At 39.2% G+C, this 18740-nt stretch overlaps 1 protein-coding gene across 1 annotated transcript in view; it reads left to right on the forward strand.

Moving 5' to 3' along the window:
- Ccdc171 (coiled-coil domain containing 171) overlaps nucleotides 1-18740 on the forward strand; it is a 256019-nt gene that overhangs the window by 10629 nt on the left and 226650 nt on the right. Inside the window, exons 3-5 of the mRNA XM_048352641.1 lie at nucleotides 3504-3639; nucleotides 8104-8278; nucleotides 14556-14746. Coding sequence (XP_048208598.1) covers nucleotides 3504-3639; nucleotides 8104-8278; nucleotides 14556-14746 — 502 coding nt within the window. The remainder of the gene's footprint in view (nucleotides 1-3503; nucleotides 3640-8103; nucleotides 8279-14555; nucleotides 14747-18740) is intronic.

Here is an 18740-nt window from a genome sequence, read left to right on the forward strand (position 1 = left end):
CGGTTCGAAGCCAGCCTGGGCAGGAAAGGCTGTGAGACTCCTATCTCCAATTAGTTGCCAGAAAACTGGAAGTGGAGCTGTGGTTCAAAGTGGTAGAGCTCTGATTTCAAGTCCCATGACTGACAAAAAAATTTATGTTGACATATTGCTTCTCTTGTTGAGTTGGTTCTTTTTTTAAAACTTTTTATTGTCAAATGATAAGCTGGGTGTGGTGGTGTACATCTGTGATCCTATCTATGCTGTAGCTTAAGTGGGAAGATGCCTGGCTAGCATGAGACTCTGAGTTTAAGCCCCAGTATTGGAGGAACTCTTACCTGTTCTGGGGTTGAATTCAAGTCCTTATACATGCTTGGCTAGAATTCTGATGTTTGAGCCATGTTTCCAGCCGAGCTTTTTGCTGGTTATTTTGGATATGCTGTCTCAAGGACTTTCCTGCCCAAGATGGTTTCAAACCTTGATGATCTGGATCTTAGCCTCCTGAATAACTAGGATTTAATATGTGTCACTGGCACCTGGCTGGAAGGTCTCCTGCAACTCCATTGTCTGATATTTTTCAACATTGAACACACATTGAACTAATATTCTTCAGCATTTGTACTGTTTTTTTTTTCCCTTTAATGATATCCTTTCTTCCAGAGAGGCATTATTATGTGTAGGTTAAAAGGACATATCATGGAGCCAAACTGCCAAGTTGAATTCAATTTCTGTCTCATAGCAAGTGACAAGTCTCTTCATTTGTACATCTGGCTCAAAATGGTATCTGTCTGTCAGGTATCTAGCAGTATTATGCCAAATTAGATGAGGGGCTTGGAATATGGCCTAGTGTTAGAGTATGTGCCTCATATACATGAAGCCCTAGGTTTGGGTATGATTTCTCAGCACCGCATATATAGAAAAAGCCAGAAGTGGTGCTGTGGCTCAAGTGGTAGAGTGCTAGCCCTGAGCAAAAAGAACCCAGAGACAGTGCCTAGGCCCTGAGTTCAAGCTCCAGGACTGGCCAAAAAAAAAGGGGGGGGCTTAGATGAGGTTTCTCTCTCTCTCTCTCTCTGGTTGGTTGTTGGTCATGGGGCTTGAACTCAAGGCCTAGGCACTATCTCAAGCTTTTTTATCCAAAGCTAGTGCTCTACCACTTTGAGGCACAGCTTCACTTCTAGTTTTTAGGTGGTTAATTGGAGAAAAGCATCTCACATTTTTCTGTTGGGATTGGCTTTTAACTGTGATTCTTAGATGTCAGCCTCCTGAGTAGTTAGGATTATGGGAGTGAATCACCAGTGCCTGGCTCAGATGAGTGTTTGTAAAGAAATAAGGCTTTTTGTTACCAATTTATATTATAACATTTATTATTATTATTAATTGGTCATGAGGCTTGAACTCGGTCATGGGGCTTGAACTCAGGGCCAAGGCATGGTCTCTGAGCTCTTTGGCTCAAACCTAGTGCTCTACCACTTTGAGCCACAGCACCACTTCTGGTTTTTGGGTGGTTAATTGGAGATAAAATTTTCACGGAGATTTTTCTCAGGCTGTCTTTGAATTGTGGCATTCAGATCTTAGCTTCTTGAGTAGATAGGATTATAGGCATGAGCCACCAGCACCTGGCCTATAATCACAATTTATGATTTTCTCTCTCTCTCTCTCTCTCTCTCTCTCTCTCTCTCTCTCTCTCTCTCTCTCTCTCTCTCCTCTCTCTCTCTCTCTCTCTCTCTCTTCCCCTCTCTTCCAATCCTGGGGCTTGAGCTCAGGGACTGAGCACTGTCCCAGGCTTCTTTTTGCTCAAGGCTAGCATTCTACCACTTGAGCCACAGCGCCACTTCTGGCTTTTTCTATATATATGTGGTGCTGAGGAATCAAACCCAGGCCTTCATGTATATGAGGCGAGCACTTTACCACTAGGCCATATTCCCAGCCCTTATAATTATTTTTATTTATTTATTTATTTATTTATTTATTTATTTGCTCAAGGCTAGCACTCTGCCACTTGAGCCACAGCACCACTTCTGGCCATTTTCTGTATACATGGTGCTGGGGAATTGAACCCAGGGCTTCATGTATATAAGAGGCAAGCACTCTCGCCACTAGGCCATATCCCCAGCCCTATAATTCTTTTTTTTTTTCCCTGTGCATAATTATTTTCTTTTTCTTTTTTTTTTTTTGGCCAGTCCTGGGCCTTGAACTCAGGGCCTGAGCACTGTCCCTGGCTTCCTTTTGCTCAAGGCTAGCACTCTGCCACTAGAGCCACAGCGCCACTTCTGGCCATTTTCTGTATACATGGTGCTGGGGAATTGAACCCAGGGCTTCATGTATATAAGAGGCAAGCACTCTCGCCACTAGGCCATATCCCCAGCCCTATAATTCTTTTTTTTTTCCTTGTGCATAAGTATTTTATTTTTATTTTTTTTCAAATTTTTATTATCAAACTGATGTACAGAGAGGTTACAGTTTCATACGTTAGGCATTGGATACATTTCTTGTACTGTCCTATAATTCTTTTTATATAGATTTTGAACCTCTTAGTCTTGTTAATTAAAAAAATTGATTTTCATTTTTCTTGTCTATTTTTGGCTTGTCTTTTTATTTGTTTTTAGTACTGGGGATTGAACTCAAAGACTGATCTGTTTATTAGACTGTTGGGGCCTTTGGTGTAAATTGGGTTAGTTTCCTCACTACTTGCTTTATTTTATTTTATTTTTTTTAGTGCCAGTACTGGGATTAGAACTTAGAACCTGGGTGCTTGAGTTCCTTAGCTTTTTTACTCAAGACTGGTTCTCTACTACTTGAGGCACAGCTACCCTTTAGGTGATTAATTGGAGCTAATTTCATGGAATTTCCTGCTGGGCTGGCTTCAAACTGCAATCCTCAGATCTCAGCCTCTTGAGTAGTTTGGATTACAGGCCAGTTGCTACTAGTGCCCAACTCCTTACCCCACTTGCTTTTCATTAAACTTTCTTAGTTAGATCAGTTACTTATCCAAAATTGCTTTTAGCTTCCCATTTTTATTGCTATTGTTTCATCTTCTATGCTTTTCCTCCTTGGAGTTCTATTTCTAAATTCTGTTTCCTAATACTTAAAATTTTTTTGGGGGGGAAGGACAGGGTAGAATACTTTTAGTCTGCCATTTTAGAGCAAGAGCCTATATTCTCTTACTTGTACCTGTTCTTTTGTAATGTATATTGCAATTATACTAAGTAAAATATGTTTTGGTAGAAGAAAATGAAAATATCCTTAGTATCTGCCAAAGCTACCCAGCATGTGATGTGGTCAGACAATTTAAATGCTAATCTTGAATGATGTAGTGGATTTCTAGTGGATAGTGTTTTGTTACTAGGAATATATTGCTTTGTGTTTTAATCTAACTTTCATATTGAATACATTGATTAGATTGAAAATTCTTTAAGTAAAGGACTTTGGGTTCCCTGTGTTTTTGATAAATGAGTTTCCAGAAACATCAGAAGTGCTGTGAAATATATTTTATAAGAATTATATTTTATTGTGACCTTATTTTGTAGGTTGAAGAATGCTTCATTGGAAGTAAAACAAATGCTTAAGAGTGAAACAGAGTCAGATATTACTACTGATCTCAGAAAGAAACTCCATCGGGCTAAAAAAGAAAAATTAGAAATGACAACTAAGCACAACGCAGAGGTAGAATTTATTTTTCTTTTCAGCAATGTATAAGCTTTTACATTCAAATGAAAAACTCCATATTTCACTTTTACTGCTCTGTCATTCTTCTACTTAAAAGAAAACTGTTGTAAAGAATACAGGTAATTTTTTTTCCCTGTCAGTTGTAGGGCTTGAACTCAGGGACTGGGCATTGTCCTTGATATCCTTTTGCTCAAGGCTAGCATTCTACCACTTTCCAGACACAGCTCCACTTCTGGTTTTCTGTTTTGTTTTGTTTTTGGCCAGTCCTGAGGGCTTGGAACTCAGGGCCTGAGCACTGTCCCTGGCTTCTTTTTGCTCAAGGCTAGCACTCTACCCCTTGAACCACAGCACCACCTCTGGCTTTTTCTGTTTATGTGGTGCTGAGGAATTGAGCCCAGGCCTTCATGCATGCTAGGCAAGCACTCTACTACTAAGTCACATTTTCAGCCCACGTTTCTGGTTTTCTGGTAGTTATTTATTTATTTATTTATGTTTTGGGGGCCAGTTCTGGGCCTTGGACTCAGGGCCTGAGCACTGTCCCTCGCTTCCTTTTGCTCAAGGCTAGCACTCTGCCGCTTGAGCCACAGCGCCACTTCTGGCCGTTTTCTGTATATGTGGTGCTGGGGAATCGAACCCAGGGCCTCATTTATACGAGGCAAGCTCTCTTGCCACTAGGCCATATCCCCAGCCCCCTGGTAGTTATTTTTTGAGATAAAAGTCTCATAGGCTTTTTCTGCCTGGGCTGGCTTTGATCTATGATTCTTAGTTCTTAGTCTCCTGAGTAGCTAGGGTTATAGGCATGAGCCACCAGTGTCATAGGAATATTAAAGTAGAACTTTAACAAATTACATTTGTATGTTTTTTACACTTTGTAGGCTTTTTAGGATTTGACTTGACAAGAATTTTAATTGATGAATGTATCTAATATTTACAGGATTTGTAAATTAGACTTGTTGTTGTTGTTGTTGAGACAGGGTCTTACTACATACTCCAGGCTGTGTTTGAATTCTTGCCTCAGCCTCTTGAGCTGTGTGATGTGTGCCCTCATGCCTGGCTTAGACAGTTTTGAAATCACAATGTATGTTCTTTATGGTCTCCTTTATGGAGCAATATCCTAAGTAGATTTGAGTATATAATTTTGAATTATAGTATAATTAAGAAATTATCTTAGTTTCTTTTTATTATGTTTTTATATCTTAATAGTATATATATTTCATATGTATTTAAATACATATTTATTTATATTTATGAAGGACAGTATTTTCTTTCTCTTATATGATCATTTATGATTATATAGCCTGTCTTTTGTGTTCTTTTTTTTTTTTTTTTTGCCAGTCCTGGGGCTTGAACTCTGTCTTGAGCACTGTCCCTGGCTTGTTTTTGCTGAAGGCTAGCACTCTACCACTTGAGCCACAGCACCACTTCAGGGTTTTTCTGTTTATGTGGTGCTGAGGAATTGAACCCAGGGCTTCATGTATGCTAGGCAAGTACTCTACCACTAGGCCACATTTCCATCCTACTCTATTTTTTTCCTTTCTTTCAGTTTTTTATTGTCAAAGTGTGATATAGAGGGGTTACAGATTCATATGAAAGGCAGTGAGTACAATTCTTGTTCTACTTGTTACCTCCTCCCTCATTTCCCCCCTCCCCCTTTCCCTCTTTCCCCAAGAGTTGTGCAGTTGGTTTACACCAAATGGTTTCTAAGTGTTGCTTTTTGAATAGTTTGTCTTTTTGTTCTTTGTCTCTTGATCCTTGTATTCCCTCTCCCTTCCCCAATTCTACTACCCGTATCAGACAATATCCAGGGTACTTGGATGTAGCACAGTGATAGCAAGGGTACAGCTACAGGAAGGGACTACAAAAGAAACAAAACTAGACGAACTACTCAGTCAAACAAACTGACAAGGAAAAAGAAAAAATGCAGTACGAGTTCACATGGCATTCTGAGAACAATCACAACAGTGGCACAACTCATTTCCGTAATGTGGAGTTCATTTCACTTGGCATCTTCTTATGTGGTGTATTTGTATTATGTGGGGTATTTTGGTCTTCTACCATGACTAGCCCATTCCTGTACTAGCTATTCCCTGTGAGGGACACCATAGGGTTTATGTTTCTGTGGGTCTGGGTCACTTCACTTAGTATGATTTTTTCCAAGTCCTTCCATTTCCTTACCAATGGGGCAGTGTCATTCCTTCTAATGGAAGCATAGAATTCCATTGTGTATATGGACCACATTTTCCTGATCCACTCATCTACTGAGGGGCATCTAGGTTGGTTCCATGTTTTAGCAATGACAAATTGTGCTGTGATGAACATTGTTATGCTGGTGGCTTTAGTGTGTTCTTGCTTGTAATCTTTTGGGTAGATGCCCAAAAGTGGAGCTGCTGAGTCGTAGGGGAGCTCTATGTTTAGCCTTCTTAGGAACCTCCACACTGATTTCCAGAGGGGTTGAACAAGTTTGCATTCCCACCAACAATGTAGTAGAGTTCTCTTTTGGCCACATCCTCTCCAGCATTTGTTATTATTAGATTTTCTGATATAGACATTCTTACTGGGGTGAGGTGGTATCTCAGTGTTGTTTTGATTTGCATTTTTTTTATGGCCAGTGATGTAGAGCACTTTTTCATGTGACTCATTGGCCATTCTCATTTCCTCTTCAGAGTAGTCTCTTTTTAGGTCTTTAGCCCATTTGTTGAGAGGGCTGTTGGTTCTTTGATTGTTCGTTTTGGAGGAATTTAACTTTTTGAGTTCTGTGTATATTTTAGATATCAGGCCTTTGTCCGTTGTGTGGCTGGTGATCTTTTCCCAATCTGTGGGCTTTCTATTTATCTTGGAAGCTATATCTTTTGCCCTGAAGAAGCTCTGCAATTTGATACAGTCCCACTTGTCCAGACTTTCTTTGATTTGTTGGATTTCTGGACCTTTGTTGAGGAAGCTTCTTCCAGTGCCAAGGAGTCCTAGAGATTCTCCTATTTCTTCTTGCAGAGTTTTCAGGGTGTCTGATTTTATTTCCAGGTCTTTGATCCATTTGGAGTTGATTTTGGTGCAGGGTGATAAATAGGGGTCTAGTTTTAGTTTGTTACAGGTGTTGACCCAGTTTTGCTAGCACCATTTGTTGAAGAGGCTGTCTTTGTTCCAACCTATATTTTTAGCTTCTTTGTCAAAGTTTAGGTAGCCATAGGTCTATGGGTTCATTTCTGGGTCTTCAGTTCTGTTCCAATGGTCCTCAGGCCTGTTCTTGTGCCAGTACCAAGCTGTTTTTATTACTCTAGCTTTGTAGTACAATTTAAAGTGTGGTATTGATATTCCTCCTGCACTGTTCTTTCTACTTAGGATTGTTTTTTGCTATTTGGCAACCCCCTCTATTTAAATCTTTTATTTTTTTTCTCATATGTTGGGAGACCAAGGATAGGCTATGCAGTTATTACTAAGCTACAACCTTAGCCCCAGATTTTATTCATTTTTAAAGCTTAGCCTAGTCATCTCAGTGTAGTGTGAAGAGTATCATTATATACATAAGCCTTGACTCAGGGCTAGGAATATGGAGGGTTACATATTAGTAGTTAAGATTTCTGAAGAGTTGCCACTTTCAATACTTTATGCTTTGTCATTGATGTCATAATGAACAAAAATAACATAGACAATGTTTAGTAAATAGTGCTTTGATGCAGTTTGCTTTCTGATTATGCTTACAGAGTAGAAGTAGAGAAAATAAATTTTAATTGCTTATGTATTATGTACTTTAAGTACTTTTATTACTAAAAGCATGATTTTTCTTTATTTGTATAACAAATTCATATGAGAGTTTAAATATTTTTGGCTAGAATTGCTTGTTTATTGGTATTCTACTACTTGAGCCATACCTCTAGCCAAGCTCTTTGCTACTTATTTTGGAGAGAGGAGTCTCATGGACTTTTCTGGGCTGGTTTTGAGCCTCTGTCTTCTGAATAGAGTAACTCTGGGTAGCTAGGGTTACAGGCGTGAGCTATCGGTGCGTAGCTTTAAGAGGTGTTTTTTCTCCCTCTCTAGTAGTTTCTCTAAAACAAGAAACTATTGAATGTCATTTGATGCAAAAATATTTCTAGTGTTCCAGACAATACAAATTTGTAAATTCTTACAAATGTATGGAATCATGTTGTTCTAAGAAATTTAAATGTTTAAGTACATGATATCAATATCTTGGAGACATATTTTAATATTATTATAATTTTAAATTTATTTATTTTTTTGCCAGTCCTGGGCCTTGGACTCAGGGCCTGAGCACTGTCCCTGGCTTCTTTTTGCTCAAAGCTAGCACTCTGCCACTTGAGCCATAGCGCCACTTCTGGCCATTTTCCAAATATGTGGTGCTGGGGAATTGAACCCAGGGCTTCATTTATATGAGGCAAGCATTCTTGCCACTAGGCCATATTCCCAGCCCCCTAATATTATTTCTTAAGCTTACAAATTTGTTTCTAGTTGTCAGGTTATGAGAGCCAGATTGCCAAGCTGCGGTCTGAGATTGAAAAAGGAGAAGCATTACGACAAAGTCTGGAATATGATCTGGCTGTTGCTAGAAAGGAAGCTGGTCTTGGAAGACGAGCTGCTGAAGAACGATTAGCTGAAGCCCATAGGATCCAAGAAAAACTTCGTGGTAAGAATATTTCTGTTTCTTTTAATATTTAGGGTAGTAATATGATTCTTTGGCATTGCTTGATGTGTATATTTGTGTAGGATCAAAGTGAGGGTTTGGTTCATTGAATGGCCTTTGATTGATGGACTTTGCTGAGTGTGTATAAAACCTGGTAATTTTGTGAGGTTCTTTTATTTTTTTAAAAATTATGATGTTGAGGATCCCACCCAGGGCCTTGTGTGTGCTACTTGAGTATTCATCCTCTTTTAAAATGCATTTCAAAATTATTTACCCTTGATTCCTACTACCACCCTTATTAAAGAAGGTCTTTCTAGAGTATGAAAATACTCTGGATTCTAAGGCAAACTGGAAAAGATTGGAGCAGATAAATTAGATCAAAGGCACTGCAAAAGTACTTAGAAAGTTACAAGAAGAGACAAGACTTCTCAGACACAGTCAAAAGATTAATCTTGGGCTGGGGATATAGCCTAGTGGCGAGAGTGCCTGCCTCGGATACACGAGGCCCTAGGTTCGATTCCCCAGCACCACATATACAGAAAACGGCCAGAAGCGGCGCTGTGGCTCAAGTGGCGGAGTGCTAGCCTTGAGCGGGAAGAAGCCAGGGACAGTGCTCAGGCCCTGAGTCCAAGGCCCAGGACTGGCCAAAAAAAAAAAAAAAAAAAAGATTAATCTTACAAATTATGGGGATCAATGAGGAAGAAGAAATAAAAATTAAAGGCTTTGAGAATCTATTCAACAAAATAATAGTAGAAAATATTTGAGAAATAGAGTATCATCCTTATGTTGAAGGCCTACAGAACTCCAGACAGGCAAGATTAGAAAAGAAATGCTCCTAGGCACATTATAGTAAGGGATCTAAATATACAGAATAAAGAATATTGAAAGCGTCAAAAGAAGAAAAATAAGTAACTTATTATGACAAACTCATTCTAACAACAGCACATTTCTCAATATAGACACTAAATGCAAGGAGGACATGGAAAGATATTATTTAAGACTCAAAAGATAACCACTACTAACCTACGCAGTTTTACGTAGTGAAGCTATCCATTAAAATTGGTGGAGAAATAAAAATGTTCTGCAATAAACAAAAACTACTAGAATTTATGACTATTAAACTACCAGCACAAAAGGTGCTTATGGATGAACTACCCACAGAAGAAGGAAATCTAAAAATAGCAAGAAAAGAACAAACACTAGTAGAATAGTTTAGCAAAGTAGGAAGAGGAAAGAAGCAAACATCACAAGAATACCAAAATGCCAGGAAATATGGCATACTTCTCTGAATATTAACATTGAATGTTAATGATCTTAATTCTTCAGTCAAAAGATATATAAAAGTCATAACAGTTGGGCGCTGGGGCCTCACACCTGTAGTCCTAGCTACTTAGTAGAAGGCTGACATCAGATGATCACAGTTCAAAGCCAACCTGGGCAGGAAAGTTCATGAGACTCTTATCTCCAGTTAACCATCAGAAAACCAGAAGTAGAGCTGTGGCTCAAAGTGGTGGAGCTCTAGCCTTAAGCAAAAAGAGCTCAAAGACAATGCCCAGGCCCTTAGTTCAATACCCATGACCAACCAAAAAAAAAAAAAAGGACATATAGTGCATACTTGGATCAAAAAACAAGATCTAACCATTTGTTGCCTATAAGAAAAACATGGCTTGGGGTAAAAGGATGTGTGAAAAAGACCTTCCAAGCAAATGGACTTCAAAAGTGTTTACCATTAGCCATATTTATACATAATAATATAGATTGCAAGCTAAAAATTAGTCAGAGTCCCTTCATATTAATAAAGTTAATGATCCATGAAAAAAATTTACAATTGTTAATATATATGCACCAAATAGCTCACACTCAGATTTATTAGACACTTCTGGACTTACAGACTTTGTTACGTAGCAACACAGTAATAGTGAGCAACTTCAGTATTCCACTCTCCCCAACAGATAGGTTATCTACACAAAAAACTCAGCAAAGAAACCCTAGAACTAAATGGCAGCATATACCAAATGAAATTATCAGACATCTACAGAGTACTTCACCCAGTTATAGCACAAACATGTTCTTAGCAGCTCATAAGACTTTCTATATACAGAAAATCTGAGAAAATATAAGAAAACTGAAATAACTCTATGTATTCTGTCAGACCATAATGGAATTAAACTAGATTTCAACAGAAAAAGATACTACAGACAGTATTCAAGCACAGACACCAAGCATAATACCAAACCTCAAATTATCTTAAAGAACCATGGTAACAAAAGCCTGGTATTGGCACTGTATGTCTGTGTCATTTATAGGAAATCATGTCATTTACAGGAAAATGGGGGCTGGGAATATGGCCTGGTGGTAAAGTGCTTGCCTCGTATACGTGAAGCCATGGGTTTGATTACTCAGTACCACATACATAGAAAAAGCTGGAAATGGTGCTGTGGCTCAAGTGGTAGAGTGCTAGCCTTGAGCAAAAAGAAGCCAGGGACTCAGGCCCTGAGTTCAAGCCCCAGGACTGGCAAAAAATAAACAAAAATGGAAAATAGATGCACTGAGTGAGACATGCTAAGCTCAGAAAACAAAATATCATATGTTTTCAGTCATAAGAAAACTATATATATGAAAACAACACAATATTCTAAATTTCTTAAATTTCATATTTTCATACACAAAGGCTACAGGTTCTTCTTCTTCTTCTTTTTTTTTCTTTGCCTGTCCTAGGGCTTTAACTCAGGGCCTGTGCACTGTCCCTGGCTTCTTTTTGCTCAAGACTAGCACTCTTATCACCTGAACCATAGTGCCACTTCTGGCTTTTTCTGTATATGTGGTGCTAAGGAATCGAACCCAGGGTTTCATGCATAGTAAGCAATATCTCTACCACTAGGCTACATTCCCAGCCCCTACAGGTTCTTACCTTTGTACAATATGCAAACATAAGTGTTTTGTTTTTTGTTTGCTTTATTTTTGTTATGCTGGGAATAAAACTCAATTGAGTATGTTAGGGAAGCATTATATATACCACTGAGCTACAGTGAAAGCTCTGTTTTCTTTTTAATTCTGATCAGAGGTCTCAAACTGCTTTTCATAAATAAACAGTATACACATTAATACACTGCTGAAACATATTACAAAAGAGACTCAGAGACAGAAGTACACTAGAAGGTACATAATTTTTTAAATTAAATTTTATTGACAAGGTGGTATACAGAAGGGTTACAGTTACATAATGTAATGAGTACATTTCTTTTTTTTGCCAGTCCTGGGCCTTGGACTCAGGGGCTGAGCACTGCCCCTGGCTTCCTTTTGCTCAAGGCTAGCACTCTGCCACTTGAGCCACAGCGCCACTTCTGGCCATTTTCTGTGTATGTGGTGCTGGGGAATCGAACCCAGGGCTTCATGTATACGAGGCGAGCACTCTTGCCACTAGGCCATATCCCCGGCCCAGTACATTTCTTGTTATATTTGTTACGCCCTCCCTCATTTTTCTTTCCCTTCCCTAGTTCATATAAGTATATATATCATATCTGATGTACCAAAATCATATACAGTGACCACAGGGGATACGCCAATGGAAATTCACCTAGTACATTAAACATAACAACAATAAAATCCTCCTGTTTAGATCGAACGTAATTTTGAAATACATTTTGAAAGGGTATAGATTTGATTGAAAGAGATTGTTTATAGCTATAAAAATTGAACGAGAAAACCTATTGAAATTGTTTTGGGAAGGTAGGAAAGGGAGAATGGGGAAAGGAAATTCATAGAAGGGATGAGATTGATTGAAACATATTTTAAATGTGTCTGGAAATGTGAAAATGAAATCTACTCTGTATATAAGCTAAAACAAAAAATTTAAATTATTCACTCTTTTTTATCTTCTCCATTTCTAAGTACTCTTTTAGTTAGAGTAATATCCATATCCCTTTTTCTACTTGCTACTCCAAAAGATAGCACCTAGATACTTAAGCTACATGTGGGAACTTGGAGAATTCTTTATGGGTCACCTGACCAACTGAGAAGGAAAATATAATGATAGTAATGTTGGGATTTCTCAGTAAACGACTTAGCCATATCCTCTTCTAGAGAAGGCCACAATTGGAAACCTTCACTCTTAAGTATAGAATCTGGGTGAAAAAGAAAGCTCTTAGAAATGAAAAGATGCAAAAGTAGAAGTGGGCTGGGGATATGGCCTAGTGGTTGCCTCGTGTACATGAGGCCCTGGGTTCAATTCCCCAGCACCACATATGCAGAAAATGGCCAGAAGTGGCACTGTGGCTCAAGTGGCAGAGTGCTAGCCTTGAGCAAAAAGAAGCCAGGGACAGTGCTCAGGCCCTGAGTCCAAGCCCCAGGACTGGCAAAAAACAAACAAACAAAAACAAACAAACAAAAGTAGTGAAAAATGTTAATAAAAGCATTGAAAATAAAGATGGAAAAATGTTCTAGGAATCATTGTGGAAGGCAGGAAAATAAGAGAGGACAAATAGAAAACCTGAGGACCAATATGAATAACAGAAATAATGAAAAAATCTGGTAAGAGAGAAAAGAGATAAATCATCAGTGAGGTTACTGAACACCTCTATGAGTTGGAAAGTTGAATTGGGCCATTGAATGCTCACCAGTCTGGAAAGAGACCTACCTGAAGGTTTGGTAGTATGCAATTTCAGAAATATACACGAAGAGAAGTTTTTTAGGTTTCAAAAGAAAAGAGTAGATCTGGTTAAGTGCAAAAGATCTGGTAGTCAAAATGGTCTCAAACATTGAATTCTAGACCATAAGATGGTGTCTTTTCTGGGGATAACAACTGAGTGGGAGGGAGGGTGTTTCCATATATCCTTTTATATGTCCTATACTTTTGAAATTTGAATCTTATGTGTGATCTATTCAAAATAGAAAGAAATACAATTTTAAAATGATATTACTAGCAATTGATTTTTGTTGTTGTTCATTGTGGTGCTTGAACTCAGGGCCTGCGTGCTATCCCTGAGCTCTTTGCTGTGCTATCCCTGAGCTCTTTGCTCTCCCACTTTGAGCCACAGTTCAACTTCTGGTTTTCTGGAGGTTAATTGGAGTTAGGAGTTTCACTGTTTTTTCTGCCCTGGCTGCCTTTGAACCACAATCCTCAGATCGCACCCTCCAGAGTAGCTAGGATTTACAGGCGTGAGCCACTGGTGCCTGGCCCAATTGATTTTTGTTGTTGTTGTTGTTTAACATGCATGTTTGTACATATTTCTTCATTTTATTTTTACAACAAAATAATTTGAAGATGTTTTTAGTTACTGAGGGATCAAAGAATCAGAGTTTTAACCAGGAGGTGGGAGATAGAGCCAGAGCAGGAAGCCTTTCCTTACTTTTTTTCTTTTTTTTTTTTTGGCCAGTCCTGGGCCTTGAACTCAGGGCCTGAGCACTGTCCCTGGCTTCCTTTTGCTCAAGGCTAGCACTCTGCCACTTGAGCCACAGCGCCACTTCTGGCTGTTTTCTGTATATGTGGTACTGGGGAATTGAACCCAGGGCCTCATGTATACGAGGCAAGCTCTCTTGCCACTAGGCCATATCCCCAGCCCTCCTTACTTTTTTTCTAGATGTATGAGCATTAGTAGCAGTATGTTGAGAAGTGTTGATTACTATTCACCTAACAATAGGGTAAAAATTAGTAGCATCTCATGTTGTGTGAATAAACAGCTGATCTTAAGTGCAAGAGCAGTGCTTCCTAGCCTGTTTTATGATGGTCTCTTTTGTAAGGTGTGTTACAACTAGTTTGTTTCCAGTATTCAGTTACCAAAATGTATAATCTCCTTTAGTCTTTTATTTTATTTATTTATTTTTTTGGCCAGTCCTGGGCCTTGGACTCAGGGCCTGAGCACTGTCCCTGGCTTCTTTTTGCTCAAGGCTAGCACTCTGCCACTTGAGCCACAGCGCCACTTCTGGCCGTTTTCTGTATATGTGGTGCTGGGGAATCGAACCCAGGGCTTCATTTATACGAGGCAAGCACTCTTGCCACTAGGCCATATCCCCAGCCCAATTTTTTTCTTGAGTAAGAGAAAAAGTGAGGTGCATCTAAACTTGAGCATGTCTTAGAATATGCTATACTATTTCATAACAACATCATCTTTTTCTAAGAAAAAGAGTAAGTGAGATTGTTCTGGGGGCAGTGAGCTTTTCAAGAGCTTTACTGAAAGAGTTGTTTTGTCTTAGTAAAATTAGCTATAAAGCTTAGGTTTTTTGATTCCTAGTTATATAACTCATGGTTCTAAAAATACCTGTTCTATTACATCTTTAATAGCTCAAAATTCAGAACTTCAAGGAAAAGCAAATGAGATTGAGCAAGCATTTCATACTTCACAGCAGAAATGGAAAGAAGAATGTAGAAAATTTGAACAAGATTTGGAGGAAAGAGACAGTATAATTCAAAATTGCAATCGAGAATATGATGCACTTATGAAGGAGAAAAGCAAATTAGAAAAAACTCTTCAGGTAAAATTTTTCTATAAGGGAAATTTTCTATATATAATATAGACATAATGTACATTACTTGAAGTTATCATTATATAACTTCTTGATTTTCCTTTTTTTGTTGCCAGTCCTGGGGCTTGGTCTCAGGGCCTGAGCACTGTCCCTGGCTTCCTTTTGCACAAGGCTAGCATTCTACCTCTTGAGCCACAGCGCCACTTCTGGATTTTTCTGTATATGTAGTGCCAAGGAATTGAACCCAGGCTGTCGTGCATGCTAGGCAAGCACTCTACAACTAAGCCACATTCCCAGCTCCTCTTTTTTCCTTTTTAGTGGCATTTTTATGAGTGTTTTTTGCAATATGTTTCAGTAGTGTATTAATATGTATACTGTTTATTTGTGAAAAGCAGCTTGAGATCTCTGTCCAGAATTAAGAAGGAAACAAGGCTTCTACTGTAGCTCAGTGGTATGTATGCTTGCCTAGCATGCTCAAGTGAGCATAACAAAAAACAAAGCAAACAAAAAGTAAAACACTTAGGTGTGCATATTGTACAAAAACAAGAACTTGTAGCTTTTTTGGTTTAACAGTATGAAAATATGAAATTTTAGAAATTTAGGTCCTAGATTTTGTTTTCAATATTCAATTATGTTAGAAAAGTATTAGTATGTTAGATTTAAGCTTCATTTCTATGTTGATCACGTTCTACGAAGACTTAGGAAGTGTATTTAACTTTTACTAAAACTATTCTGAGCTACACGTGTTCTTATTTTTTTCAATGCTTTTTTAATGGCTTGAATGCAGAGGTTGGGTGCTGTCCCTGAGCTTTTTATGCAAGGCCAGCACTCTACCACTTGAGCCACAGCTCCATCTGGCTTTTTTTTTTGTAATTAAATTTTTATTGTCAAACTGAGGTACAGAGAGGTTACAGTTTCATACGTTAGGCATTGGATACATTTCTTGTACTGTTTGTTACCTCCTTCCTCATTCCTCCCTCCCCTTACCCTCTTTCCCTCCCCCCCCCCCCATCCATCTGGCTTTTTTGGTGATTGATTAGTGATAAAAATCTTATGGACTTTCCTGCCTAGGCTGGCTTCAAACCGCAATCCTCAGACATCAACCTCCTGAGTGGCTAGGATTATATGCATGAGCCAATGGCACTTTGCTTGTTTTTTTTTCTTTTACTTCTTTTTTTTTTTTTTCCAGTCCTGGGGCTTGGACTCAGGGCCTGAGCACTGTCCCTGGCTTCTTCTTGCTCAAGGCTAGCACTCTGCCACTTGAGCCACAGCGCCACTTCTGGACATTTTCTGTATATGTGGTGCTGGGGAATCGAACCCAGGGCCTCATGTATATGAGGCAGGCACTCTTGCCACTAGGCCATATCCCCAGCCCCTTTCTTTTACTTCTTAAAGTATTTATGGGGTGTAGAGTTGAAATTGTTAAGACTTTTGAATTGCCTATATTTATGTTTATGAAGTAATAGTAAATGAAAAGATATGAATTCTGTATATGTCTCGTGTAAATGGCTCTGAATTCTGAAAATGGCCACTAGGCCATATCCCCAGCCCCCAGTGGCTTCTTTTTGCTCAAGGCTAGCACTCTGCCACTTGAGCCACAGCGCCCCCTCTGGCCATTTTCTGTATATGTGGTGCTGGGGAATTGAACCCAGGGGCTCATGTATAGGAGGCAAGCACTCTTGCCACTAGGCCGTATCCCCAGCCCTAAAATTTTTTTTTTTTTTTTTTGCCAGTCTTGGGGCTTGAACTCAAGGCCTGAGCACTGTCCCTGAGCTGCTTTTTGCTCAAGGCTGGCACTCTACCACTTGAGCTACAGTGCCACATCTGGCCTTTTCTATGTATGTGATGCTACGGAATCGAACCCAGGGCTTCATGTATAGGAGGCAAGCACTCTACCACTAGGCCATATTCCTAGCCCACTACAAAATTATTTTAAATTATTTAGTAAAATTATTTAGTAAATGTGAAAGTCGTGGCACAAGGGTTCCTAGACATTGTTAGCAGATTTTTTGTTTAATTTCCTCTTTGTCAGTAATTCTAGTTTTGTCTCTTATTTGCACTGTGTTCCTAGATCTTGGAATAGTGCCTGGCCTACTCCATTAGTATTTGAATGGTATATATTTGGGTGTAGTTGGTACTACCAGTCTTTGGGTGGGCATGCATAATTTTTTCCCTCATCAAATGTTACACAGCCAAGAGGAAAGAAAGGGGGTGGCATTAGCCTTCCTTACAACCCATCAAATTCAACCTTAAGGTAGAAGATATTGATAGGATCTCAACAACTGCTTGAGGGAACTCTGCTTTGATTTCAGTATATTGGCTTTGAACTGTTCTGTACTGAGCCCTTTGGGTAAGTTCTGGGATTGAAGATGAGTTCTTAGAGTAGCTTTCCATTACTAAAAGTTATGAGTAATATTTATAAACCAGATCTAAATGGGCAAGGAAGCTTTCTTTCTCTTGTATATAAGTGATGGAGTTTTTTCTTCTCATATCAATGGGAACTTAGTTTTAAACCTAATAAATTAGAAAATTGATCTTATGATCTTGGATTTTTTTTTGTTTTGTTTTGTTTTTGCCAGTCCTGGGCCTTGGACTCAGGGCCTGAGCACTGTCCCTGGCTTCCTTTTTGCTCAAGGCTAGCACTCTGCCACTTGAGCCACAGCGCCACTTCTGGCCGTTTTCTAGATATGTGGTGCTGGAGAATCGAACCCAGGGCTTCATGTAGATGAGGCGAGCTCTCTTGCCACTAGGCCATATTTCCAGCCCATGATCTTGGATTTTTATATATATATATATATATTTTTTTTTTGGCCAGTCCTGGGCCTTGGACTCAGGGCCTGAGCACTGTCCCTGGCTTCTTCCCGCTCAAGGCTAGCACTCTGCCACTTGAGCCACAGCGCCGCTTCTGGCCGTTTTCTGTATATGTGGTGCTGGGGAATCGAACCTAGGGCCTCGTGTATCCGAGGCAGGCACTCTTGCCACTAGGCTATATCCCCAGCCCCGGATTTTTATATTATTAAGGGCTTGAACCAAATTAGATCTTGTAAATGTGGTACACATAGGAAAAGCTGTTTCAAAATACTTATCTGTAGAACCAGAAATTAGTTAAGTAGTCTAAATTTAAAATTTTTGTTTTCAATTTTTTAATGTTCAGGAATCTTTTTTTCTTGCCAATTCTGTGGCTGAACTCAGGGCCTGAGCACTGTCCCTGACTTTTTTTGCTCAAGGCTAGTACTCTACCACTTGAGCCACAGTGCCACTTCTGGCTTTTTCTATATATGTGGTGTTGAGAAATTGAACCCAGGGCTTCAAGTATACGAGGTGAGCACTTTACCACTAGGACATATTCCCAGCCCAGGTATTTTCTTATATTCACTTATTGCACAAAATTGTCCTCCTCAGATTTCAGCTTTCTTAGTAATGATGATTATAGATATGAGATACTTGGTCTTCAGCTGCATTAGCTGTTTTTTAAATGTTTCATGCTTTTTTTTTTTCTTCCAGTCCTGGGGCTTGGACTCAGGGCCTGAGCACTGTGCCTGACTTCGTTTTTGCTCAAGGCTAGCACTCTGTCAACTTGAGCCACGGTGGCCACTTCTGGCCTTTTCTATATATGTGGTGCTGAGGAATTGAACCTAAGGCTTCATATATACGAGGCAAGCACTCTTGCCACTAGGATTCCCAGCCCGTTTCACACTTTTTGCCCTGGCAAAAACTATAAAAACTATACTCTTGTGTAGTTAGGATTCAGGTGTGAACCATTACAACCGGCTTGAGATGGGTGTGACTTACATTTTATTTTTTGTCTCAGTTGGCCTGCAGCTGTGGTCTTCCTGCCTCTGAGTAGCTGGGATTACAAGAGTGAATCACTGTAGCTGGCTTTCCCATTTGGAATCCATTGTTTTCTGTTACATTTGTATAAATGATCAGAGATAATCTAAACAATTTGTTCAGGTTTAGAGATTTATTTATTTTAATCTACTTTCTGTCTCTCTACCCTATA

This window comes from Perognathus longimembris, chromosome 1, assembly GCF_023159225.1.
Source record: "Perognathus longimembris pacificus isolate PPM17 chromosome 1, ASM2315922v1, whole genome shotgun sequence".
NCBI classification, from domain to species: Eukaryota; Metazoa; Chordata; class Mammalia; order Rodentia; family Heteromyidae; genus Perognathus; species Perognathus longimembris.